Genomic DNA, 27,463 nt, shown 5'->3' with positions numbered 1-27,463 from the left:
AGCGTTTTAATAAATCGAGTTTAGAAGGTGCGAAAGGGCGAATTGAGTTTATTGCACAAAGTAGCCGTTCCCTAACGGAAATATGCAGATAATGCTACAACAAGCCAGTAGGATCTCGCTAGCTCTGCCCAGAATGACTCATTAGTTCCCGTTGGAAACGACAACGCGATTTTTTTTTCTTCGCAAAGGGTAGTCTACAAAACGTAGTCCACTCTGTTCATAACAAATTTCGTTTTGGGAACAGAAAACTATTGAAATGTTTTATCAATGAGAAAATTTGCAGAATGTTGTCAAAATTTACAGAATGTCGGCCAAAATCTCCTCCCACTGCCGGCCAGTGGGCTTCCTCTCACAAGCATATTTGATGAAAACACCAAGCGGATGCTTCACATTTATACATCCGGTAAAATATCTGTCTCATTGTTCTATCTGTGGCCGTACACCACCAACACAGCACTTCTTATTTTTTCAAGTATATGTGGCAACTGGCTTAAGCTGTTATTGTTTTAAAATATGGATAGTTATCATTTTGTGTAGTTTTGGTGTATTTTTTTCTTACGGTCGTTAGCGATAGATGGGGACTCGGCACAAAGATATGCATAGTTTGGAGTCTTACTCAAAGAAGGGAAAACGAAACAGCCGACTGTGATTCACAAATAACGCTCCTGTGCCGGGTAGGTTGGTGACGGGTACCTATTTAGTCACGTTGCTGGCTATGTTTATTTATTGTGTGATCTCTTTCTTGCAATTAGCCAAATACATGAATCAAAACATTGTAGTAGATGCTTGACAGACGCCCATGCCCATGGACGGTAATGGTAGCTACAGTAACAATGGCTATTCTTATTAACTAACTAGCTAACGTAAGCGTTACACAGCTTATAAGTAGGATAGCTAAATCTGTTCCTATAATTGACAACTAGGTAGTAACGTTAAGTTAACTACATTTTTTTTTCAAGTCAGAAGTTTTATATTTACTTGAGTAACATAAAACTGCTAGCTAACGTTACACTCCTCTGGCTAACCTGCAGTTTGTGATGACTCCTCATTCTGTCTAGGTCAGGTGTCTAAAGTCTTCCAGACAAGATGGTGAAGAGGAGGCAGAAATGTCCTAGAGAGGACGAAGTGATAGACCTGACTGGTAGGGTCTCTCTCTCTCTCTCTTTCTCACATACACACACACACACCGATACAGGACAGATACAATGTCATTATTAGCTACCATGAACTAGCCTAACGCCTCTCTGGTGTGTCCCTCTCACCGCAGGTCCGTCGTGCAGCCATATCCGTAAAGGTGTAGACTCCAGCTTCCTGAAGAAGACTGGGATAGACTGCGCCTGTAACAGCTGCCAAGACTGTAAGGGTGAAGAGCCGGCTGCCACTGTACAGGCTCCATCAGAGGAGATGAGCGAAACACCAACGATATGGATGTGCTTAAAATGCGGACACAGAGTAAGGTTCCTTGAATACATTAGATATCAAAGTTTATTTGTGACGTGCGCTGAATATAACAGTGAAATGCTTACTTACAGGCTCTAACCAATAGTGCAAAAAAGGTATTAGGTGAACAATTGTAGAGATGTGTGTGAAATGTACTTGACTAACAGTCTTTCTGGTTTGCCAGGGGTGTGGGCGTACCTCTGAGGATCAGCATGCTATCAAGCACTACGAGAAGCCTCGGTCAGACCCTCACTGTCTGGTGCTCAGCCTGGACAACTGGAGCGTCTGGTGAGCCAATAGAACACTGTGTCTGCGAGCTATGCGTCCCAAATGGGACCCTAATTCCCTACATAGTGCACTATGTATGGGCTCTGGTCAAAAGTAGTGTAAGATGTAGGGAATAGGGTGCGATTTGTGACGGGGGGGGCCTGTTCCTCTTATCATACTTGGTCCAGGAGGTTTAACTGACCATGTCCCACGGTCAGAAGAAAAGAGACCAGAGTTTTTCCTGAGAATGTTGCGTGGTCAGGGTAAACTCCAGACCCTGCATCTCTCTCACTGAAGACTGCACATGTAGAAGAAGGACATATTGTACACAAGGACCAGTGAATGGTATTGAATAAAAGCTTGGTGAGGGGCCCAATAACTAGGGACAGGAGTTTTACCTGACTACGTGAGTTGACCAGGCAAAACTCTGGGTCAAAGTTTAGAACCATGATGATAAAAATATTTATAATTTCATATTTTAAATTGTGTTTTACCACATTCGGACACAGTGCGCTTTTTTTTCTTCTTTTTTGTTGTTGTTCAAAACATCCCCTTTTTTGCCACTCAATATGTTTTACTTCCCTGACCATTGTCTTGTGTGGTCTTACGACACAGGTGTTACATCTGTGATGATGATGTCCAGTACTCCAAAACAGGCCATCTGGCTCAGTTGGTGAGCAACATTAAGAAACAGGCCTTGTCTGAGCCCCGGAAACAAAGTCCACAGAGAAGTGAGTCCCATATCTAGACTACGTTTCCTGTTGGGTTTTAGTGTGTCGTATCGTTGATTATTTCTAATGTATGTAATGTTGTCTCTGCTTGGAGCAGCCTTCTAATTTGAATGATTAAATCAATCAATCAATTCTCACAGAATTCTACCGCAATACGACTACATGTTTAGATAAGCATCAGATTTGACTAGTAATTGTAGTGATAATATGTTGTGATTGACTCAGAGCATTCAATAGTGAAGCTGGAGCACAGCATGATAGAAGAGCCACAGGAAACCAAGCCAGAAGAGAAGGAAGAGAACACAGTGACACAACCGAAAGAAAACCAGAAGAAGAACGGCAAGAAAGAAAGTGGTTTGAAAGAGAACAGCAGTTTGACTAAAGGACATAAGGCAGTGGGAGGAGCCAGCAGCGGTGCAGTGGGAGGAGCCAGCAGCGGTGCAGTGGGAGGAGCCAGCAGCGGTGCATTGTCAGTTAGAGGACTCAGTAACCTTGGAAACACCTGTTTCTTCAACTCCGTTGTTCAGGTAAGGAACCTTCGACTGTGTCCGAAATGGCTACATGGTGTAGTGCACTACTTTGGACCAGAGCTTATAAGGCCCCATATAGTGCACTACTTTTGACCAGAGCTTATAAGGCCCCATATAGTGCACTACTTTTGACCAGAGCTTATAAGGCCCCATATAGTGCACTACTTTGGACCAGAGCTTATAGGGCCCCATATAGTGCACTACTTTGGACCAGAGGTTATAGGGCCCCATATAGTGCACTACTTTGGACCAGAGCTTATAGGGCCCCATATAGTGCACTACTTTTGACCAGAGCTTATAGGTCCCCATATAGTGCACTACTTTGGACCAGAGCTTATAGGTCCCCATATAGTGCACTACTTTGGACCAGAGCTTATAGGTCCCCATATAGTGCACTACTTTGGACCAGAGCTTATAGGTCCCCATATAGTGCACTACTTTGGACCAGAGATTATAGGGCCCTATATAGTGCACTACTTTGGACCAGAGCTTATAGGGCCCCATATAGTGCACTACTTTGGACCAGAGCTTATAGGGCCCCATATAGTGTACAACTTTCGACCAGAGCTTATAGGGCCCTATATAGTACACTACTTTGGACCAGAGCTTATAGGGCCCCATATAGTGCACTACTTTGGACCAGAGCTTATAGGGCCCCATATAGTGTACAACTTTCGACCAGAGCTTATAGGGCCCTATATAGTACACTACTTTGGACCAGAGATTATAGGGCCCCATATAGTGCACTACTTTGGACCAGAGCTTATAGGGCCCCATATAGTGCGCTACTTTCGACCAGAGCTTATAGGGCACCATATAGTGCACTACTTTGGACCAGAGCTTATAGGGGCTCATAGTGCACTACTTTGGACCAGAGCCCTATTGGTCCTGGTCAAAAAGTAGCACACTGTAGGTATTTGGCGCCCCATTCATACACAGCCTTGGTCTGAATGTGACAGTTCAGCTAGTTACTATTGCTATTTATTGTTAGGCTTAATTCAGAGTTATATTTGTAGAGTAATAAACCATTGTTCTCCATGTTTCTATTACAGACCCTCTCTCAGACACAGCTGTTGAGACAGGTCATCAACAAGGTGACAGCTGAAGAGAAGACCAGTGTCACCATCACACCTGGAGTCTCCTCAGACCTGGTAGGTTCCTCTCCTGTTAGATCTCCTCACCTCTCTTCACCTGGAGTCTCCTCAGACCTGGTAGGTTCCTCTCTTCTCCTGTTAGACCTCCTCATCTCTCTTCACCTGGAGTCTCCTCAGACCTGGTAGGTTCCCTTCCTCTCCTGTTAGACCTCCTCACCTTACTGTTCTGTACTTGTTATGTAGTTGTATGTTTTATGTCGACCCCAGGAAGAGTAGCTGCTGCATGTCCAGTAGCTAATAGAGATCCTAATGAACTAAACCTGGAGGTTCAGTAGTTTACACCGTAACTAAACGTTTTCTCCTGACTGACCCCCCCCCCCCCCCCCCCCCAGCCAAGTCTGGTTTATACTTCAACGGAATACCCTGTTCTGTTGTTACTGATGATGCTGTTTCCCCTCCAGGAACCCATCCTGGTGCAGCTAGGTCCTCCGGGGTCTCTGACCGTGGCGATGTGTCAGATCCTGAATGAGATCCAGGAGACTAAGAAGGGGGTGGTCACCCCGAGAGAACTTTTCAGTCAGGTCTGCAAAAAGTGAGTAGTGAGATTATACATATTAATGTAGCTTTTTTTTTTGTTTGATTTCTGCCTTCAAGTGAAGTTTCTGTTGAAATCAGCACTCTTACATCAGAAAGATATATATATATTTTTTTTAATCGCTCTCGCCCCCCCCCTTCACCTCGCCAGAGCGGCGCGGTTTAAAGGGTTCCAGCAGCAGGATAGCCAGGAGCTTCTCCGCTACTTGCTGGATGGGATGAGAGCTGAGGAGATGAAAGTAAGACTGTTTTACCAGATCTCATTCCTGGTACACTGGTAACCTATAATAGGCTACAGACACACAGGAGATAACCGTTGTAGTGTTTTCTTTAAATAGTTAATGATCTCTTTTTATAATTCAACATCTTTAGTTTGGACATTTTTAGATGTAAAGTCATTAGGGTTATTTAGCTGAACAGGATGTGTACCTAGCCTCCAAATAAGACTTCCCTTCCCCTCTAAATGGAATCCTCTTCTGCTGTAGCATTTATATACACCTGTATCATTCATTTTTTTTTTCTCTCTCCAGAGACTGAACTCTGGAATATCGGAAGCACTGAAAAAACATGGAAGAGATGCTGAACAATCGAAGACGTTGGTCAAGGGTAAGGCTAGGGGGTTCTGCCTCTTGCTTTGCTTCTTCTTTGGGGGCTTTTAGGCTGGGTATCTGAAAAGCACTTTGACAACTGCTGATGTGAATAGGGCTTTATACAGTGCGTTCGGAAAGTATTCAGACCCCTTGACTTTTTCCACATTTTGTTACGTTACAGCCTTATTCGAAAATGGATTCGATTCGTTTTTTTCCCTCATCAATCTACACCCCACCCCATAACGACAAAGCAAAAACAGGTTTAGAGATTTTTGCTAATATATACAGTGGGGAGAACAAGTATTTGAAACACTGCCAAATTTGTAGGTTTTCCTACTTACAAAGCATGTAGAGGTCTGTCATTTTTATCATAGGTACACTTCAACTGTGAGAGACGGAATCTAAAACAAAAATCCAGAAAATCACATTGTATGATTTTTAAGTAATTCATTTGCATTTTATTGCATGACATAAGTATTTGATCACCTACCAACCAGTAAGAATTCCGGCTCTCACAGACCTGTTAGTTTTTCTTTAAGAAGCCCTCCTGTTCTCCACTCATTACCTGTATTAACTGCACCTGTTTGACTCGTTACCTGTATAAAAGACACCTGTCCACACACTCAATCAAACAGACTCCAACCTCTCCACAATGGCCAAGACCAGAGAGCTGTGTAAGGACATCAGGGCTAAATTGTAGACCTGCACAAGGCTGGGATGGGCTACAGGACAATAGGCAAGCAGCTTGGTGAGAAGGCAACAACTGTTGGCGCAATTATTAGAAAATGGAAGAAGTTCAAGATGACGGTCAATCACCCTCGGTCTGGGGCTCCATGCAAGATCTCCCCTCGTGGGGCATCAATGATCATGAGGAAGGTGAGGGATCAGCCCAGAACTACACGGCAGGACCTGGTCAATGACCTGAAGAGAGCTGGGACCGCAATCTCAAAGAAAACCATTAGTAACACACTACGCCGTCATGGATTAAAATCCTGCAGCGCACGCAAGGTCCCCTTGCTCAAGCCAGCGCATGTCCAGGCCCGTCTGAAGTTTGCCAATGACCATCTGAATGATCCAGAGGAGGAATGGGAGAAGGTCATGTGGTCTGATGAGACAAAAATAGAGCTTTTTGGTCTAAACTCCACTCGCCGTGTTTGGAGGAAGAAGAAGGATGAGTACAACCCCAAGAACACCATCCCAACCGTGAAGCATGGAGGTGGAAACATCATTCTTTGGGGATGCTTTTCTGCAAAGGGGACAGGACGACTGCACCGTATTGAGGGGAGGATGGATGGGGCCATATATCGCGAGATCTTGGCCAACAACCTCCTTCCCTCAGTAAGAGCATTGAAGATGGGTCGTGGCTGGGTCTTCCAGCATGACAACAAACCAAAACACACAGCCAGGGCAACTAAGGAGTGGCTCCGTAAGAAGCATCTCAAGGTCCTGGAGAGGCCTAGCCAGTCTCCAGACCTGAACCCAATAGAACATCTCTGGAGGGAGCTGAAAGTCTGTATTGCCCAGCGACAGCCCCGAAACCTGAAGGATCTGGAGAAGGTCTGTATGGAGGAGTGGGCCAAAACCCCTGCTGCAGTGTGTGCAAACCTGGTCAAGAACTACAGGAAACGTATGATCTCTGTAATTGCAAACAAAGGTTTCTGTACCAAATATTAAGTTCTGCTTTTCTGATGAATCAAATACTTATGTCATGCAATAAGATGCAAATTAATTACTTAAAAATCATACAATGTAATTTTCTGGATTTTTGTTTTAGATTCCGTCTCTCACAGTTGAAGTGTACCTATGATTAAAAATTACAGACCTCTACATGCTTTGTAAGTAGGAAAATCGGCAGTGTATCAAATACTTGTTCTCCCCACTGTTTATATATATATATATATTTTACATAAGTATTCAGACCCTTTACTCAGTACTTTGTTGAAGCACCTTTGGCAGCGATTACAGCCTTACAGCCTTCAGTCTTCCTGTGTAAGACGCTACAAGCTTGGCACACCTGTATTTGGGGAGTTTCTCCCATTCTTCTCTGCAGATCCTCTCAAGCTCTGTCAGGTTGGATGGGGAGCGTTGCTGCACAGCTATTTTCAGGTCTCCAGAGATGTTCGATCGGGTTCAAGTCCAGGCTCTGACTGGGCCACTCAAGGACATTCAGAGACTTGTCCCGAAGCGACTCCTGCGCTGTCTTGGCTGTGTGCTTAGGGTCGTTGTCCTGTTAGAAGGGGAACCTTCACCCCAGTTTGAGGTCCTGAGCGATCTGGAGCAGGTTTTCATCAAGGATCTCTGTACTTTGCTCCGTTCATCTTTCCCTCGATCCTGACTCGTCTCCCAGTCCCTGCTGCTGAAAAACATCCCCATAGCATGATGCTGCCACCCCCATGCTTCACCGTAGGGATGGTGCAAGGTTTCCTCCAGACATGACGCTTGGCGTTCTGGCCAAAGAGTTCAATCTGGTTTCATCAGACCAGACAATCTTGTTTCTCATGGTCTGAGAGTCCTTTAGGTGCCTTTTGGCAAACTCCAAGCGGGCTGTTATGTGCCTTTTACTGAGGAGTGGCTTCCGTCTGGCCACTCTACTTTAAAGGCCTGATTGGTAGAGGGCTGCAGAGATGGTTGTCCTTCTGGAAGGTTCTCCCATCTCCACAGAGGGAGCTCTGTCAGAGTGACCATCGGGTTCTTGGTCACCTCCCAGACCAAGGTCCTTCTCCCGCGATTGCTCAGTTTGGCCGGGCGGCCAGCTCTAGGAAGAGTCTTGGTGGTTCCAGACTTCTTCCATTTAAGAATGATGGAGGCCACTGTGTTCTTGGGGACCTTCAATGCTGCAGAAACTTTTTGGTATCTCCCCAGATCTGTGCCTCGACACAATCCTGTCTTGGAGCTCTACGGACAATTCCTTCGACCTCATGGCTTGGTTGTTGCTCTGACATGCACTGTCAACTGTAGGATCTTATATAGACAGGTCTGTGCATTTCCAAATCATGTCCAATTAATTGAATTTACCACAGGTGGTCTCCAATCAAGTTGTAGAAACATCTCAAGGATGATCAATGGAAACAGGATGCGCCTGAGTTCAATTTCGAGTCTCATAGCAAAGGGTCTGAATACTTATGTAAATAAGCTATTTCTGTATTCATTTGTTTTACATTTGCAAACTTTTCTAAAAACCTGTTTTTGCTTTGTCATTATGGGGTATTGTGTGTAGATTGATGAGGATTTTTTTTTTAATCCATTGTAGAATATGGCTGTTATGTTACAAAATGTGGAAATAGTGAAGGGATCTGAATACTACAGGATTCTTGCTATTTGGCCATTGGCCCAGTTTTATTGCAAGGAATTCTAATTGGTCAACCGCAGGCTAGGGTTGGGTTATAAAACTACATCCTGTCTCTTTGTTCTGTGACGAGAATCACTGAGGACAGGGGAGAATGCTGAGAGGTAGATGTTCATTCTCCCCTGTTTCGGGCTCAATGCCTAGACAAATTCCTCCCGTGTCTCTGACCCATTGATCGTTAACTCCCTCTTGACCCGTTTAGTCCTCTGCGTCTATGTATTTATCTTCCAAATATTCTTACATTAGCCTAGGTAACTCTCCCAGGCGACCCAAGTCCAATACGTCCCTTGTGTCTATCCTTTGTTATCCATGTTGTGGTTTGCCTGTTCCAGAGTATGAGAAGAAGGGAGCTCCTAATAACTTCGTAGACCAGGTGTTTGGTGGGGAGATGACCAGCACGGTCATGTGTCAGCAATGCAAGACGGTACGTACGTAAACTTATCAGTTCAAATCACTCCGCTGTCAGTTTCTATCTTATTACACCAACGGTCAGAGCAAAAAGCCATGAACTGAACCATACTACAGATCATCCATCCCCTATGAACACCGATTGATCACCAACCCCTTAACAACACATCCAGAAATATGTTACATGTCTGTTGTCGTTGATTTTTTCTTTGTAGGTTTCTTTGGTCAAGGAGATGTTTCTGGATCTGTCCCTTCCTGTCTCAGACCAGGTAATGATGATGATGACAGGTTTGTCTTTTTCTACACTAGCTGGATATGACATCATGACAACATGTGCACTAGTGGTGTATGACATTATGAAAACATGTGCACTAGCGGTGTATGACATCATGAAAACATGTGCACTAGCGGTGTATGACATCATGAAAACATGTGCACTAGCGGTGTATGACATCATGAAAACATGTGCACTAGCGGTGTATGACATCATCACGAAAACATGCTGTCAATCCATGATGGATGAGGACATTTCCTTGACAATTTTACCAGCTGTTTATCTTCTGAGCATAGCCCAGCTGTTTCATCTTCATGTTATGCCATGTTGCGCTATGTTATGCTATGCCGTGTTGTGTCATGTTATGGCATGTTACCGTTATGTTCTACTGCTTAACGTCATGGTTGCCGCGGTCTCTCAGGCCTACAGGAAGAAGAGTCAGAAGAAAGGAGCGGGGAACCAGAAGGCTAGCAGTGAGGTGAAATATAATAACGGAGACAGCCCTAGCCCTGTCGCCATGACCAACGGTGACACCGATGACCTTCCTACTGGCGTGGGCAGCAAGTACCAGCAGAAGAAACAGAAGAAACAGGCCAAGAAACAGGCCAAGGTACAGTTAGGAGGATTCTGGTACCCTATTCTCAATAAACGTGTGATTTTCTTTGATTATATAGTGCACTACATTTGACCAGAGCTCAATGAATAGTGTACTATGAATTTTCAAGTTTTATTAACACATGGTATACACCGTCCAACGAAATCCATTGTCAATGCAGTATTAAAGCAGTAGCAGGGTGGACTAGTAGCAGTATTAAAGCAGTAGCAGGGTGGACTAGTAGCAGTATTAAAGCAGTAGCAGGGTGGACTAGTAGCAGGGTGGACTAGTAGCAGTATTAAAGCAGCAGCAGGGTGGACTAGTAGCAGTATTAAAGCAGCAGCAGGGTGGACTAGTAGCCGTATTAAAGCAGTAGCAGGGTGGACTAGTAGCAGTATTAAAGCAGTAGCAGGGTGGACTAGTAGCAGTATTAAAGCAGCAGCAGGGTGGACTAGTAGCAGTATTAAAGCAGTAGCAGGGTGGACTAGTAGCCGTATTAAAGCAGTAGCAGGGTGGACTAGTAGCAGGGTGGACTAGTAGCAGTATTAAAGCAGCAGCAGGGTGGACTAGTAGCAGTATTAAAGCAGCAGCAGGGTGGACTAGTAGCCGTATTAAAGCAGTAGCAGGGTGGACTAGTAGCAGTATTAAAGCAGTAGCAGGGTGGACTAGTAGCAGTATTAAAGCAGTAGCAGGGTGGACTAGTAGCAGTATTAAAGCAGTAGCAGGGTGGACTAGTAGCAGTATTAAAGCAGTAGCAGGGTGGACTAGTAGCAGTATTAAAGCAGTAGCAGGGTGGACTAGTAGCAGTATTAAAGCAGTAGCAGGGTGGACTAGTAGCAGTATTAAAGCAGTAGCAGGGTGGACTAGTAGCAGTATTAAAGCAGTAGCAGGGTGGACTAGTAGCAGTATTAAAGCAGTAGCAGGGTGGACTAGTAGCAGTATTAAAGCAGTAGCAGGGTGGACTAGTAGCAGTATTAAAGCAGTAGCAGGGTGGACTAGTAGCAGTATTAAAGCAGTAGCAGGGTGGACTAGTAGCAGTATTAAAGCAGTAGCAGGGTGGACTAGTAGCAGTATTAAAGCAGTAGCAGGGTGGACTAGTAGCAGTATTAAAGCAGTAGCAGGGTGGACTAGTAGCAGTATTAAAGCAGTAGCAGGGTGGACTAGTAGCAGTATTAAAGCAGTAGCAGGGTGGACTAGTAGCAGTATTAAAGCAGTAGCAGGGTGGACTAGTAGCAGTATTAAAGCAGCAGCAGGGTGGACTAGTAGCCGTATTAAAGCAGCAGCAGGGTGGACTAGTAGCCGTATTAAAGCAGCAGCAGGGTGGACTAGTAGCCGTATTAAAGCAGCAGCAGGGTGGACTAGTAGCCGTATTAAAGCAGCAGCAGGGTGGACTAGTAGCAGTATTAAAGCAGCAGCAGGGTGGACTAGTAGCAGTATTAAAGCAGTAGCAGGGTGGACTAGTAGCAGTATTAAAGCAGTAGCAGGGTGGACTAGTAGCAGTATTAAAGCAGTAGCAGGGTGGACTAGTAGCAGTATTAAAGCAGTAGCAGGGTGGACTAGTAGCAGTATTAAAGCAGTAGCAGGGTGGACTAGTAGCAGTATTAAAGCAGTAGCAGGGTGGACTAGTAGCAGTATTAAAGCAGTAGCAGGGTAGACTAGTAGCAGTATTAAAGCAGTAGCAGGGTGGACTAGTAGCAGTATTAAAGCAGTAGCAGGGTGGACTAGTAGCAGTATTAAAGCAGTAGCAGGGTGGACTAGTAGCAGTATTAAAGCAGTAGCAGGGTGGACTAGTAGCAGTATTAAAGCAGTAGCAGGGTGGACTAGTAGCAGTATTAAAGCAGTAGCAGGGTGGACTAGTAGCAGTATTAAAGCAGTAGCAGGGTGGACTAGTAGCAGTATTAAAGCAGTAGCAGGGTGGACTAGTAGCAGTATTAAAGCAGTAGCAGGGTGGACTAGTAGCAGTATTAAAGCAGTAGCAGGGTGGACTAGTAGCAGTATTAAAGCAGTAGCAGGGTGGACTAGTAGCAGTATTAAAGCAGTAGCAGGGTGGACTAGTAGCAGTATTAAAGCAGCAGCAGGGTGGACTAGTAGCAGTATTAAAGCAGCAGCAGGGTGGACTAGTAGCAGTATTAAAGCAGTAGCAGGGTGGACTAGTAGCAGTATTAAAGCAGCAGCAGGGTGGACTAGTAGCAGTATTAAAGCAGCAGCAGGGTGGACTAGTAGCAGTATTTAAGCTGGAGCAGTATTTGAGCAGTAGAAGAATTAAAGCAGAGGCAATATTAAAGCAGCAGTAGCAGTGTAAGTATTAAAGCAGTAGCAGTATTAAAGCCGTAGCAAGGTGTAAGCAGTAGCATTAATAAAGCAGTTGCCGTGTGGAAGAAGTAGCCGTATTAAAGCAGTAGCCATATTAAAGCAGTAGCAGCGTGGAAGCAGTAGCAGTGTAGACGGCCTTTTCTTTCCGTATTACCTTTGAGCATGTTAACCACGCTGTAATGTCTGTGTCCACAGAACCAGAGACGTCAGCAGAAGCTAGTCACCCTGGACAGCTTCACACCTCCAGAGAACACCGCAGAGAGCCCAGTCCCAGCAGAGGAGGGAGAGGAGACAGGAAATAGTACCCAGGGAGAGGAGGAGGAGCCTCTGGTTGAGAACCAATCATCAGAGACCGAGAGGACCGAGAGGTCCGAGACCGAGAGGTCCGAGACCGAGAGGTCCGAGACCGCTCCCTCAGAGCAGGACCAAGAGAAACCTCAGGGGGCAGGGCACACAGAGAAAGAGGAGGAGGATTGTGAACCAGTGGCTGTATGGTCTGTGTCCAACAACCACTCCACTGTGATGTCAGAAGAACAGAGTCCCCAGTCCCCTGAGGGGGTTGTAAAAAGAGACAGACACGAGGCTGAACATAGAGGAGAGGAGGAGGAGGATGATGATGATGGTGACGCTGCCAAACCGTCTGGAGATGAGGAAGACACCAAACTGACAGACAAGCTGGGTGAACTATCTCTGAACGAAGCCTTTATAGCCTCTGAGGACTCAGACCTGGAGCTGGGGTGCAGAGACAGAGACACGTCTGCTGAGACAGGTAATGTTGCATTTAGCCCAGGGCACTTCTTTCGACCCCCTAAGTTTTCTTTGTCACCTCTGCTTCTTTGCAGAGCACAAACGTTTAGGGTCCGGGGGAACATGTAATGACAATACAAAAAACTGGAAAGATTCTTTAGAGTGCACAAACGTTTAGGGTCCGGGGGAAAATGTAATGACAATACAAAAAACTGGAAAGATTCTTTGCAGAGCATAGATGTTTAGGGTCCGGGGGAAAATGTAATGACAATACAAAAAACTGTAAAGATTCTTTGCGACATTTCAAAATGACATCAGTATGACCGGTTGTAAGGAAATAGAAAGCCAACATGTTTCTGATAAGGTTTCAGTTTGGCTTGGATGCATATTTTATGTGGTTGAAATACTATCAGCTTTTATGACGCTGATAAAGATAGCACCTTTACAGACGGTCCCTAACCGCGCATTCACATTCCCTGAAGACGCTGAACGAAATAAATCATATTTCTCCACTCCTGTTCCAGAGTAAAAAATGTTGCCTACAAAGAGAAGAGAGGGCCAGAAAAGTTATGTTTGGAAAAGATTTGGTGACGTGGTAGAACAGGATAGCAGCTATGTTATGATGTGATGATTGTGAGGCGCTGTAGCCTACAAATTCAACAGTCACAAGACAGGGACTTCAAACAGGCCTACGGCACTTCAAGGGAACTGAAGCCTGCTGTTCAGATGGGTTAAATGGAAACTGAAATCTGGACAATGACTCTCGGTCTATAACCTCACAAAGCTTTTAATATTAATGTAATATTAACTCCTGCAGAATTAAACATTTATTGCAGTAAAATGATACACCAAGACAGGCTAATTTGGTGATTGGTGTGTTGGCTAATTTGGTGATTGGTGTGTTGGCTAATTTGGTGATTGGTGTGTTGGCTAATTTGGTGATTGGTGTGTTGGCTAATTTGGTGATTGGTGTGTTGGCTAATTTGGTGATTGGTGTGTTGGCTAATTTGGTGATTGGTGTGTTGGCTAATTTGGTGATTTGGTGTGTTGGCTAATTTGGTGATTGGTGTGTAGGCTAATTTGGTGTGTTGGCTATTTGGTGCACGTACGGTTAGGCCCTTAAAGTTAGGTTTATGCACTAATGCCAGATAACCTCAAAGTAGCATATACAGTGCATTCGGAAAGTATTCAGACCCCTTGACTTTTTCCACATTTTGTTACATTACAGCCTTGTTCTAAAATTGATTAAATAGTTTTTTCCCCCTCATCAATCTGGACACAATACCCCATAATAACAAAGCAAAAACATATATATATATATTTTTTACTGAAATATACATTTACATAAGTATTCAGACCCTTTACTAAGTACTTTGTTGAAGCACCTTTGGCAGCCTTGAGTCTTCTTGGGTATGACGCTACAAGCTTGGCGCACCTGTATTTGGGGAGTTTCTCCCATTCTTCTCTGCAGATCCTCTCAAGCTCTGTCAGGTTGGATGGGGAGCGTCGCTGCACAGCTATTTTCTCCTGCATTGTCTTGGCTGTGTGCTTAGGGTCATTGTCCTGTTGGAAGTTGAACTTTCGCCCCAGTCTGAGGTCCTGAGCGCTCTGGAGCAGGTTTTCATCAAGGATCTCTCTGTACTTTGCTCCGTTCATCTTTCCGTCCATCCTGACTAGTCTCCCTGCCGCTGAAAAACATCTCTACATCTTGATGCTGCCACCACCACCATGCTTCACTGTAGGGATGGTGCCACCACCATGCTTCACTGTAGGGATGGTGCCACCACCATGCTTCACTGTAGGGATGGTGCCACCACCATGCTTCACTGTAGGGATGGTGCCACCACCATGCTTCACTGTAGGGATGGTGCCACCACCATGCTTCACTGTAGGGATGGTGCCACCACCATGCTTCACTGTAGGGATGGTGCCACCACCATGCTTCACTGTAGGGATGGTGCCAGGTTTCCTGGCATTCAGGCCAAAGAGTTCAATCTTGCCTTTTGGAAAACTCCAAAATCATGTCCAGTCAATTGAATTTACCACAGGTGGACTTTAATCAAGTTGTAGAAACATCTCAAGGATGATCAATGGAAACAGGATGCACCTGAGCTCAATTTCAAGTCTCATAGCAAAGGGTCTGAATACTTATGTAAATAAGGTATTTCTGTTTTTCATTTTTAATACATTTGCAAAAGTGTTTATCCTCGAGGCCTCCCGAATGGCGCAGCGGTCTAAGGCACCACGGACCTGGGTTCAATCCCAGGCTGTGTCACAGCCGGCCGTGACCGGGAGTCCCATGAGGCGGCGCACAATTGGCCCAGCGCCGTCCGGTTTAGGGGAGGGTTTGGCCGGACAGTATTTCCTTGTCCCATCGCACTGTAGCGACTCCTTTTGGCCGACCGGGCGCCTGCAAGCTGACTTCGGTCGTCAGCTGGACGGTGTTTCCTCCATATTGGTGCATCTGGCTTCCCGGGTTAAGCGAGCTGTGTGTCAAGAAGCAGTGCGGCTTGGCAGGGTCGTGTTTCGGAGGACCTATGGCTCTCGACCTTCACCTCTCCCAAGTAAGTAGGGGAGTTGCAGCGATGGGACAGGACTGTAGTTACCAATTGGCTGTCTTGACATTGGGGAGGGGGACGAAATGGGTAAAAGTACAAAAAATACTATAGTTTAAAAACCTGTTTTGGCTTTATCCTTATTGTGTGTAGATTGATGAGGGAAACATATAACTTAATCAATTTTAGAATAAGGCTGTAACGTAACAAAATGTGGAAAAGGGGAGGAGGTCTGAATACTTTACAAATGCACTGTAGATATCAATTGCAAAAAATTTATGGATTTGTTAAGGTATTATTTTCTCTTTATTCATCCCGCCTGCTAGCAACCTGACCTTTATCCACACTATTTTATGACCCTAAACCAACCCTCCCCGTTGATATAACCACTAGTATGGATGTTAATTTCATAAAGTCCTGTTGTATGGTGTTTTAAAGTTACGAAATATTTGTATATATATATTATTTTTTTTCCCAATGTTATTTACAAAAAAAAAACACTGAAAAAAAAATGTAATTCCTAAAACTAGAAACGGAGACAAAGCTGGAGCGGAAGGAGTACACAATCTCTCACCAGGACCCTAAGCTGGCCTTTCACACGCTGGCCACCAGGGCGGTGCCAGAGAAACAGGAGTGCTCTGTGGAGTCCTGTCTGTACCAGTTCACAGAGGTAGAGAACCTCACTCAGAACAACTCTCTTCTCTGTGTCACCTGCACCAAGAGACAGACCAAAAACAAGGCTGCAGAAGGTATGTTTTTTTAAAATATTCTGTCAATGTTTTTTTCTCCTTTTTCTCTCTTTTTTTAAAAACTAATGAACATGAACGGACGGACTGTCTGTGTGTCGCTGTGATGGAATAGGGGGGGGGGGACCAGTCACTGTTCCATCACAGCGACGGACGGACGGACGGACGGACGGACGGACGGACGGAAGTGTGACTGGTCGGCTGAGGAAAGGGATGTGTTACAGTAGTGACAGACAAACCAGCTCCATGCTGAGGCTCCTCCACCAGAAACTAATAGAAAAGATTTGCCTGCACTTAGTCTTTGTCCAGTCTAACCACATTATCTTTCGTCGTGTTTCGTCCAGTCTAATAACATTATCTTTCGTCGTGTTTCGTCCAGTCTAACAACATTATCTTTCGTCGTGATTCGTCCAGTCTAACAACATTATCTTTCGTCGTGATTCGTCCAGTCTAACAACATTATCTTTCGTCGTGATTCGTCCAGTCTTTAACAACATTATCTTTCGTCGTGATTGATCCAGTCTAACAACATTATCTTTCGTCGTGATTGATCCAGTCTAACAACATTATCTTTCGTCGTGATTCGTCCAGTCTAACAACATTATCTTTCGTCGTGATTCGTCCAGTCTAACAACATTATCTTTCGTCGTGATTCGTCCAGTCTAACCACATTATCTTTCGTCGTGATTCGTCCAGTCTAACCACATTATCTTTCGTCGTGATTCGTCCAGTCTAACAACATTATCTTTCGTCGTGATTCGTCCAGTCTAACAACATTATCTTTCGTCGTGATTCGTCCAGTCTAAGCACATTATCTTTCGTCGTGATTCGTCCAGTCTAACCACATTATCTTTCGTCGTGATTCGTCCAGTCTAACCACATTATCTTTCGTCGTGATTCGTCCAGTCTAACCACATTATCTTTCGTCGTGATTCGTCCAGTCTAACCACATTATCTTTCGTCGTGATTCGTCCAGTCTAACCACATTATCTTTCGTCGTGATTCGTCCAGTCTAACCACATTATCTTTCGTCGTGATTCGTCCAGTCTAACCACATTATCTTTCGTCGTGATTCGTCCAGTCTTTAACAACATTATCTTTCGTCGTGATTCGTCCAGTCTTTAACAACATTATCTTTCGTCGTGATTCGTCCAGTCTAACCACATTATCTTTCGTCGTGATTCGTCCAGTCTTTAACAACATTATCTTTCGTCGTGATTCGTCCAGTCTTTAACAACATTATCTTTCGTCGTGATTCGTCCAGTCTAACCACATTATCTTTCGTCGTGATTCGTCCAGTCTTTAACAACATTATCTTTCGTCGTGATTCGTCCAGTTTGTTCTATGGCCCAACTGTCGTTTTCAGCTTTTTTTGTTGTTCCTTAAACAAATGTTTTGGGTTGACCAATAAGGAGGGGTGATGTTTTATGGGTACATAATCACGATAGGACAATGGTTGATATCGCCCAACCGTAGTGTGTGTGTCATTGTAAATACACAAAGTGTGTGTGTGTGTGTGTGTGTCATTGTGTATTTACAAGGTGTGTGCTTGTGGTTTAGGCTCCAAGAAGAATGTGTACACAGATGCTCTGAAGCAAATGCTGATCTCGTCTCCCCCTCCGGTGCTTACGCTTCACTTGAAGAGATTCCAGCAGGTAATTCTCTCCAACAACTAGGGCTGTGACGGTCATGGACATTTGGATGATTGTTATTTGTCACCATTATAATCGTTCAAATAGCAATTATTATTTTTATTTTTATGTTTAGCTTCAAGTCCACAAACTTCATCCAAAAGCAGCAAAGTAAAAGTTTACCTGGTTTTTAAATGCATGTTCTCCTCCACTCCTGTGTTACCGCAGCAACGGACTCAACCAGACATTTCAGTTGTCACCTCTCTCCTTATATCGGCTGTTAGATGTAAACCACACTTACTTTTACTTTGCTGCTTATGGGTAAAGTTGTTCGACTTTAATATAAAGTAGATATTTTTATATATTTTTTACATTTTTATTTATAACTTAGGACTTTTATTTTAATTAAGATTTTCATCCATAATTGTTGGTTACACAATTATACTACTATTTTGTATTATTATTATTTATTTTTTATTGCACCTTTTTTATTTAACTAGGCAAGTCCGTTAAGAACAATTTCTTATTTACTATCAACCTTTATCAACACTCTGTTTATACTGCGTCCAATTACAACATGAGTTCTTGGTCTGGATTGAATCTGTAGAACACAGTCGACGATGCGCATTTAAAAATGCGCATCGTCGCATTTTTAAAGATGTGAACTCTTGGCATTCAGGCCAAAGAGTTCTCCTAGCAAAGGGTCTGAATACTTATGTAAAGAAGGTATTTCTGTTTTTATTTTTAATAAATTCAAAAAATCTGTTTTCGCTTTGTCATTATGGGGTATTGTGTGTTGATTGACAAACATTTTTTATTTAATCCATTTTAGAATAAGGCTGTAACGTAACAAAATGTGGAAAAAGTCAAGAGGTCTGAGTACTTTCCGAATGCACTCCATGTGATTTTCAAGTGTGTAACTTGTCTCTACCTCTGTCCCTCCCTCTGTCTTTGCCTCTGTCTCTACCTCTGTCTCTACCTCTGTCCCTCCCTCTGTCTTTGCCTCTGTCCCTCTCTCTGTCCCTCTCTCTGTCCCTCTCTCTGTCCCTCTCTCTGTCCCTCTCTCTGTCCCTCTCTCTGTCCCTCTCTCTGTCCCTCCCTCTGTCCCTCTCTCTGTCGCTCCCTCTGTCCCTACCTCTGTCTCTCTCTCTGTCCCTCCCTCTGTCCCTCCCTCTGTCCCGGTCCAGATTGGATACAGTGTGTGTAAGGTGAACAGCCATGTTAACTTCCCTCACATTCTAGACGTAGCACCATTCTGCTCTGTCGTATGCAAGGTAAAAACATACTCAAATAACACTTATTTTTTGTTTATGACATCTTTTTTTATAAAACACTAATAAGTTACATGTGGTAATAAAAATCTATGTTTTGTTCTGTATCTTAGTGTAAACTATGGGACATAGAGTTCTGAGTTGTTCCTGGTCTGGTTACATGGTCAGGAAAAATGTCCTGCATTTAGTATCTGTTGTAGGACATTTTGAATGTTGTCATTCTGTTGTTTTCTCTTGTTTTGTATTCAGGGTGTGTCGGAGGGAGACTCTCAGGTGCTTTACAGTCTGTATGGTATAGTAGAACACAGTGGGACTATGAGAAGTGGCCATTATACAGCCTACGTCAAAGCCAGACCTTTCTGTCCCTCCACTACACACAACGGAGTGGGCACACAAGGTAGGACTGCTGTTAATGTACAGCTTTAACAGACTGTTGGGTTTGTACTGAGCATGGTCATTGAAACCATCCAACAATAGATACAGTTACATACCGGGATTTTAATTTTGACAATATATCGTATTATTTTTGCGCTAGTTGGCTGTACCTGCACCAAAACTCCAGTATTTTTCTATCATAGCTTGTTCTTCCTCTTTTTAAAAAGGGAGCCAATTTATTTTCATAACAAATTGTTATTTTTTTAACTTGTTTTCTCATGCCCTCTCTCTTGTCCCTCTGCAGCAGATATTTGGTGAGCAATATGGTTGGAAAATCGAATCGCAATAAAATCACAGTATCGTAATACGTATTGTATGAGCACCTAAAGTATTGTGGTGATATCGTATGCCGAGGGCCACTGCTATAGTCTTGGGCGGAATACCGTATACCGGGGTATTTGGAAATAGCCACGGGATGATTTTTCAATACCATCAACTATTCCTTTAAAGTTTTATTTTTATTTTTTTAAATACATTTTAATATTTGTAGCAATTATTATTATTTTTAAGTAAATACCTGCAGTCAACTTGTGCAGTACTGCGTTCATCATGTCACATTATTTTACATTATGAAGCTTACCATAGTTCCCCAGGACAGTTGAGCCAGTCAGGTGTTTGTTTTGTAAATAGCACAACAGGAGAAAGCGGGAGTCCAGCTGTGTATTGACAGGGGTCGCGTTTTATATTGAAAGTCGTGTGTTTGTTTGGTTTGAAAAGTCAACTAGAGTGTTCCTTCACAGAAAATAAAACGAGTGTTCCCTCACAGAAAATAAAACGAGTGTTCCTTCACAGAAAATAAAACGAGTGTTCCCTCACAGAAAATAAAACGAGTGTTCCTTCACAGAAAATAAAACGAGTGTTCCCTCACAGAAAATAAAACGAGTGTTCCCTCACAGAAAACGCATCTAGAGTGTTCCTTCACAGAAAATAAAACGAGTGTTCCCTCACAGAAAACGCATCTAGAGTGTTCCTTCACAGAAAATAAAACGAGTGTTCCCTCACAGAAAACGCATCTAGAGTGTTCCTTCACAGAAAATAAAACGAGTGTTCCTTCACAGAAAACGCAACACATTCAGCAGAAAATAGCTTCACTGTCATCAGGTGACAACAGAAGTGCAACACTATTTGGTTGGCAGCCTCGCAAGTAAAGGAGCTTACAATGAAAAATGAAGGGTTTTTTTGTTGCAAAAACGATGCCGGGTCATTATATTTCCTAATGTTTAGGCCTATCATAGAAAGAATGTAGCCAGCTATATTTCCTAATGTTTTGCTTAAAGTTAATCTTGCATTTTACCAGAGAAAAATAGGCTTGGCTACAACGAGAACTACTACTGATAGAATGATGGAGAACAGTAGCTCCACATCAGTCAGAGCTCTGTCTGCTGATAGAATGATGGAGGACAGTAGCTCCACATCAGTCAGAGTGCTGTCTGCTGATAGAATGATGGAGAACAGTAGCTCCACATCAGTCAGAGTGCTGTCTGCTGATAGAATGATGGAGAACAGTAGCTCCACATCAGTCAGAGCTCTGTCTGCTGATAGAATGATGGAGGACAGTAGCTCCACGTCAGTCAGAGTGCTGTCTGCTGATAGAATGATGGAGAACAGTAGCTCCACATCAGTCAGAGTGCTGTCTGCTGATAGAATGATGGAGAACAGTAGCTCCACATCAGTCAGAGCGCTGTCTGCTGATAGAATGATGGAGAACAGTAGCTCCACATCAGTCAGAGTGCTGTCTGCTGATAGAATGATGGAGAACAGTAGCTCCACATCAGAGCTGTCTGCTGATAGAATGATGGAGAACAGTAGCTCCACATCAGAGTGCTGTCTGCTGATAGAATGATGGAGGACAGTAGCTCCACATCAGTCAGAGAGCTGTCTGCTGATAGAATGATGGAGAACAGTAGCTCCACATCAGTCAGAGTGCTGTCTGCTGATAGAATGATGGAGGACAGTAGCTCCACATCAGTCAGACTGCTGTCTGCTGATAGAATGATGGAGAACAGTAGCTCCACATCAGAGTGCTGTCTGCTGATAGAATGATGGAGAACAGTAGCTCCACATCAGTCAGAGTGCTGTCTGCTGATAGAATGATGGAGGACAGTAGCTCCACATCAGTCAGAGTGCTGTCTGCTGATAGAATGATGGAGAACAGTAGCTCCACATCAGTCAGAGTGCTGTCTGCTGATAGAATGATGGAGAACAGTAGCTCCACATCAGTCAGAGTGCTGTCTGCTGATAGAATGATGGAGAACAGTAGCTCCACATCAGTCAGAGTGCTGTCTGCTGATAGAATGATGGAGAACAGTAGCTCCACATCAGTCAGAGTGCTGTCTGCTGATAGAATGATGGAGAACAGTAGCTCCACATCAGTCAGAGCGCTGTCTACTGATAGAATGATGGAGAACAGTAGCTCCACATCAGTCAGAGTGCTGTCTGCTGATAGAATGATGGAGGACAGTAGCTCCACATCAGTCAGAGTGCTGTCTGCTGATAGAATGATGGAGAACAGTAGCTCCACATCAGTCAGAGTGCTGTCTACTGATAGAATGATGGAGAACAGTAGCTCCACATCAGTCAGAGCTCTGTCTGCTGATAGAATGATGGAGAACAGTAGCTCCACGTCAGTCAGAGTGCTGTCTGCTGATAGAATGATGGAGGACAGTAGCTCCACATCAGTCAGAGCGCTGTCTACTGATAGAATGATGGAGAACAGTAGCTCCACATCAGTCAGAGCGCTGTCTACTGATAGAATGATGGAGAACAGTAGCTCCACATCAGTCAGAGTGCTGTCTGCTGATAGAATGATGGAGAACAGTAGCTCCACATCAGTCAGAGTGCTGTCTGCTGATAGAATGATGGAGGACAGTAGCTCCACATCAGTCAGAGTGCTGTCTGCTGATAGAATGATGGAGAACAGTAGCTCCACATCAGTCAGAGTGCTGTCTGCTGATAGAATGATGGAGGACAGTAGCTCCACATCAGTCAGAGTGCTGTCTGCTGATAGAATGATGGAGAACAGTAGCTCCACATCAGTCAGAGTGCTGTCTGCTGATAGAATGATGGAGAACAGTAGCTCCACATCAGTCAGAGCGCTGTCTACTGATAGAATGCCATTGTTGAATTCTCAAGAGTTTAGAAGTGAAACTGAAGCACAGAATGAGTCTGACGCTGAGCAGAAATTACAATAAGAACCATTTTAGATCTGCGTTTACAAAACGCAAAAATATATTTCTTATGCGTTATACACTTAGGTTGGAGTCATTAAAACCCGTTTTTCAACCACTCCACAAATTTCTTGTTAACAAACTATAGTTTTGGCAAGTTGGTTAGGACATCTACTTTGTGCAAGGCTCAAGTCATTTTTCCAACAATTGTTTACAGACAGATTATTTCACTTATAATTCACAGTATCACAATTCCAGTGGGTCAGAAGTTTACATACACTAAGTTGACTGTGCCTTTTATCAGCTTGGAAAATTCCAGAAAATTATGTCATGGCTTTAGAAGCCTCTGATAGGCTAATTGACATCATTTGAGTCAATTGGAGGTGTTGCTGTGGATGTATTTCAAGGCCTACCTTCAAACTCAGTGCCTCTTTGCTTGACATCATGGGAAAATCAAAAGAAATCAGCCAAGACCTCAGAAAAAAAATTGTAGACCTCCACAAATTTGGTTCATCCTTGGGAGAAATTTCCAAATGCCTGAAGGTACCACGTTCATCTGTACAAACAATAGTACGCAAATATATACACCATGGGACCACGTAGCCGTCATACCGCTCAGGAAGGAGAGACGTTCTGTCTCCTAGAGATGAACGTACTTTGGTGCGAAAAATGCAAATCAATCCCAGAACAACAGCAAAGGACCTTGTGAAGATGCTGGAGGAAACAGGTACAAAAGTATCTATATCCACAGTAAAACAAGTCCTATATTTACATAACCTGGAAGGCCGCTCAGCAAGGAAGAAGCCACTGTTCCAAAACCGCCATAAAAAGCCAGTCTACGGTTTGCAACTGCACATGGGGACAAAGATCATACTTTTTGGAGAAATGTCCTCTGGTCTGATGAAACAAAAATAGTACTGTTTGGCCATAATGACCATCGTTATGGATGGAGGCTTGCAAGCCGAAGAACACCATCCCAACCGTGAAGCACAGGGGTGGCAGCATCATGTTGTGGGGGTGCTTTGCTGCAGGAGGGACTGGTACACTTCACAAAATAGATGGCATCATGAGGTGGGAAATTATGTGGATATATTGAAGCCACATCTCAAGACATCAGTCAGGAAATTAAAGCTTGGTCGCAAATGGGTCTTCCAAATGGACAATGACCCCAAGCATACTTCCAAAGTTGTGGAAAATGGCTTAAGGACAACAAAGTCAAGGTATTGGAGTGGCCATCACAAAGCCCTGACCTCAATCCTATCGACAATTTGTGGGCAGAACTGAAAAAGCATGTTGCGAGCAAGGAGGCCTATAAACCTGACTCAGTTACACCAGCTCTGTCATGAGGAATGGGCCAAAATTCACCCAACTTATTGTGGTAAGCTTGTGGTAGGCTACCTGAAACATTTGACTCAAGTGAAACAATTTAAAGGCATTGCTACCAAATACTAATTGAGTGTATGTAAACTTCTGACCCAATGGGAATGTGATGAAAGAAATAAAAGCTGAAATAAATCATTCTCTCTACTATTATTCTGACATTTCACATCCTTAAAATAAAGTGGTGATCCTAACTGACCTAAGACAGGGAATTTTTACTCTGATTAAATGTCAGGAATTGTGAAAAGCTGAGTTTAAATGTATTTGGCTAGGGGGTATGTAAACTTCCGACTTCAACTGTATATTTTTTTTTTCCCCCTAACTGTCTTTATTGCAACAAATGTTGATGGAAACAATGTATTTTTATTTTTTTTGGTTTTTAGTCAATTATAATTGCCAAATAATTTAAGGTATGTGGGGAACATGATGTTATCAAATATAAAACTTCACATTTTTATTCTAAATGCTTGCAAAATCAATTTATTTAACAATAAAATAATGTTTCTTTTCAGGACAAGGATTGTCTTGACTTTTAAAAATGACTGAATTCCTGCACGTTACACTTTGACGTTTCACCATCATTGTTTTAGATCATCAAGGCCTGCGTGAGTCACCATGGCGATATGTTGGCACATGAGAACTATTAGAATATGGCAAATGTTAGTCAATTCTTGTATTCTATCCATGCTGGGGGTTTTTGCGGGCTACCAGAGACATGATAGGTGAGCAGGGCATACAGGCTGGCTACTTTATTAACGAGCAGAGGGTGGTACGCTCAGCCCAATGCAGCATAACCCGAATAGGAAACACTTCGACCACCTTTAATTTATTTATTCGACATTCTAGATTTTATTTTTTATTTTTTTTAAGGTGTGACGATATTACCTCCAGCTGCTTTTATCCACACAAGACACTTCATGGGAAACGCACCGTGGCAATTCTTGTCTAATTTCTATGCAAACTGTCTAAATGTTCGACAACAACAACAAAAACAAATCACTGGACAAGATCATGGATCAAGATCATTTTTTTTTTTTAGCACACAGTAGCCATCTTGGTACATCCATTTTTGGCCATTTCAATTATTGATATATATAAGACTAGCCATTGATTCTTTTATAGTATAACTTCTAAATGCCTCATGAGCTTAGTTCGATTGTCGGACCTCATCAGAACCCAAAATATGAGCTTGTTTTTTTCCTCCATTGTATATTTTTATGCTTATAAACAAACTTAACACCCATTAGCTCTCCCCCTTCCTTCTCCCCCAAGGCGAGCCAGAGCCGGTGAAAGGTGCGTGGTTCCACGTGAGTGACAGTAGTGTGCAGCCAGTCACAGAGAGCAAAGTGCAGAGCTCCCAAGCCTACCTCCTATTCTACGAGAGGATCTCCTAGACCTGCCTACGTCCCAACGTGTACCCTATTTACCTACATACATACTGTAGGCTGTGTTTACACAGGCAGCCCTGGTTCTGATCTTTTGACAATAATTGGTCTTTTGACCGATCAGATCTTATTCCAATACTTGGGCAAAAGATCAGAATTGGGCTGGCTGTTTAAACGCAGCCATAGTGCACTACTTTTGGCCAGAGCCTTATTATGCAGCCTTATGAGGCTTTTCCCAGCCAAACTTAGTGCACTATAAATGCCCTATTCCCTACATAGTGCACTACTTATGCCCTGAGACATTGTACTGGTATTGATATAAGCCAGATGAAGTGCAGAGTGAATACGAGTGGATTATTTTTGTTTTTATAGTCATTATAAAGGGTTGTGTCTTAAATGGGACCCTATTGCCTATGTAGTGCACTACATTTGACCAGAACCCTATTTGCCCTGGTCAAAAGCAGTGTACTAAAATAGGGAATAAAACATTAGGGTGACATTCGAGACATTGACAAAGAGAATTCATTAAGATCATGACTGGGGATGTCCCTAAAGGAAAAATATTTAGCTTGGAAGTATTTTTTTTTTTGTCTGTCAATTAATTGTATCAGCAAGGGACATAAAAAGAATCCCAAAGTATTTTTACTGTGCATATGTGACTATACAGTGTTTTTTTTTTTTTTTTTGGAAAAGAGGGGAGCACAGATCATTGTGTGTGTCCCAAAGTGCACCGTATATAAGGGCACTACATTTTGATCAGAGGTCTACATTGGAAATCAGGTGCCATTCAAAACGCAGCCATTCTATCCTCTTAGACATGAAACCATAGAAGAGTATGTTGATTGATCTGTCTGATTGCTTGGTGTGTTACACAGTATAAGCAAAATAAACCTGCCAATACCTTTTATTATTATTATTATTATTGCTGCAATATGTGGCTTTTTGGGCAGACCTGACCAAATTCACATAGAAGTGCAGTTATAGATCTGTCATTCTTATTAAAGCAAGTTTAAGAATTGGTAGATATGTTCTATATGTTCTATTTCTGAAAATACAATATTTTTGGTTATTGAAAATATATTTCCCAGCGGTTAAGATGGTATAATTATTATCTACACTATACTTGCTTATTTTGTCACGAACTGTAATTAGGCAAATTATTATAATTTTAGCAACCGGGAAATGGCATAGATTTCTGCATAGTGCTCCTTTGAAATTGTTAAAAACGATCAGTGGAAAAACAATTTTTATGACATTTTTTATTTGAGTACTTTTTATATTGTGTTGTCAAGATGCAAATTAAAAAGCTTGAAATACAGGAAAAATTCGACTGACTTATTTTGCTGTGACGCAATTCGGGTTGGACTAGCCTGATCAGCCGCAAATGGTCACTGTTTACTTGTCTTTTTGACATGCGCAGTCAAATCAGAGAGGAAGAGGCGAAGCGAGAGGTTTTACTCCGCCCAAAATGTGTAATAAAATATTCTGCTACGTGAGGCTTATTTTATCAAATATAAGTTTAGTAATGGTTAGGTTGTTAATAAGAATGCACTGATATAAGTGAACGCATGTGGAATTTTGGCAACTTTGAAAATATGTGCCTGTTGTCAAAGAGATAGAGGACTCATTGCTATAACTTGTCGTATTTTTTTTTATTTAACCTTTATTTAACCAGGTAGGCTAGTTGAAAACAAGTTCTCATTTACAACTGCGACCTGGTCAAGATAAAGCAAAGCAGTGTGACACAAACAACAACACAGAGTTACACATGGAATAAACAAGTGTACAGTCAATAACACAATAGAAAAGTCTATATACAGGGAGAACAAGGCAGTTAACCCACTGTTCCCAGGCCGTCATTGAAAAGAAGAATTTGTTCTTAACTGACTTGCCTAGTAAAATAAAAAAATGAATTTAAAAAAGTAAGATTAGGGAGGTCAGGTCCAGTTCTGTGCCTTTGACTG

General features: G+C 43.0%; 1 protein-coding gene across 3 annotated transcripts; it reads left to right on the top strand.

The window, feature by feature from the left end:
• The first annotated feature begins 304 nt into the window (after nucleotides 1-304).
• On the top strand, nucleotides 305-26,817 carry usp16 (ubiquitin specific peptidase 16). 3 transcript variants are annotated; one of them, XM_038961000.1, is made up of 19 exons: nucleotides 305-674; nucleotides 1,059-1,141; nucleotides 1,268-1,452; nucleotides 1,625-1,728; nucleotides 2,323-2,438; nucleotides 2,676-2,965; nucleotides 4,021-4,119; nucleotides 4,524-4,654; nucleotides 4,808-4,895; nucleotides 5,187-5,262; nucleotides 8,925-9,016; nucleotides 9,216-9,269; nucleotides 9,696-9,884; nucleotides 12,378-12,951; nucleotides 16,015-16,233; nucleotides 17,791-17,885; nucleotides 19,049-19,135; nucleotides 19,382-19,529; nucleotides 25,387-26,817. In XM_038961000.1, the coding sequence occupies exons 2-19, from the start codon at nucleotides 1,087-1,089 to the stop codon at nucleotides 25,506-25,508; spliced, it is 2,724 nt and encodes a 907-aa protein (XP_038816928.1). In that variant the 5' UTR covers nucleotides 305-674; nucleotides 1,059-1,086; the 3' UTR covers nucleotides 25,509-26,817. The 3 variants fall into 3 exon arrangements, with proteins under 3 accessions (XP_038816928.1, XP_038816927.1, XP_038816926.1); XM_038960999.1 differs by having other exon boundaries at nucleotides 307-674; nucleotides 1,064-1,141; nucleotides 2,664-2,965; XM_038960998.1 differs by having other exon boundaries at nucleotides 307-674; nucleotides 2,664-2,965.
• The last annotated feature ends 646 nt before the right edge of the window (nucleotides 26,818-27,463 follow it).

Source organism: Salvelinus namaycush, chromosome 23 (assembly GCF_016432855.1).
Source record: "Salvelinus namaycush isolate Seneca chromosome 23, SaNama_1.0, whole genome shotgun sequence".
Taxonomy (NCBI): domain Eukaryota; kingdom Metazoa; phylum Chordata; class Actinopteri; order Salmoniformes; family Salmonidae; genus Salvelinus; species Salvelinus namaycush.
Note: the sequence above shows the minus strand (reverse complement) of the source record. Positions and strands in the feature narration are given on the sequence as shown.

Excerpts from the sequence above, each read along its gene's own strand:
- usp16 (XM_038960999.1), top strand. The coding sequence starts at position 1,087 with ATGGTGAAGAGGAGGCAGAAATGTCCTAGAGAGGACGAAGTGATAGAC. Across the intron at positions 2,439-2,663 it reads GAAACAAAGTCCACAGAGAA|AGCATTCAATAGTGAAGCTG; the intron begins GTGAGTCCCATA and ends TGATTGACTCAG. Across the intron at positions 2,966-4,020 it reads TCTTCAACTCCGTTGTTCAG|ACCCTCTCTCAGACACAGCT; the intron begins GTAAGGAACCTT and ends TTTCTATTACAG.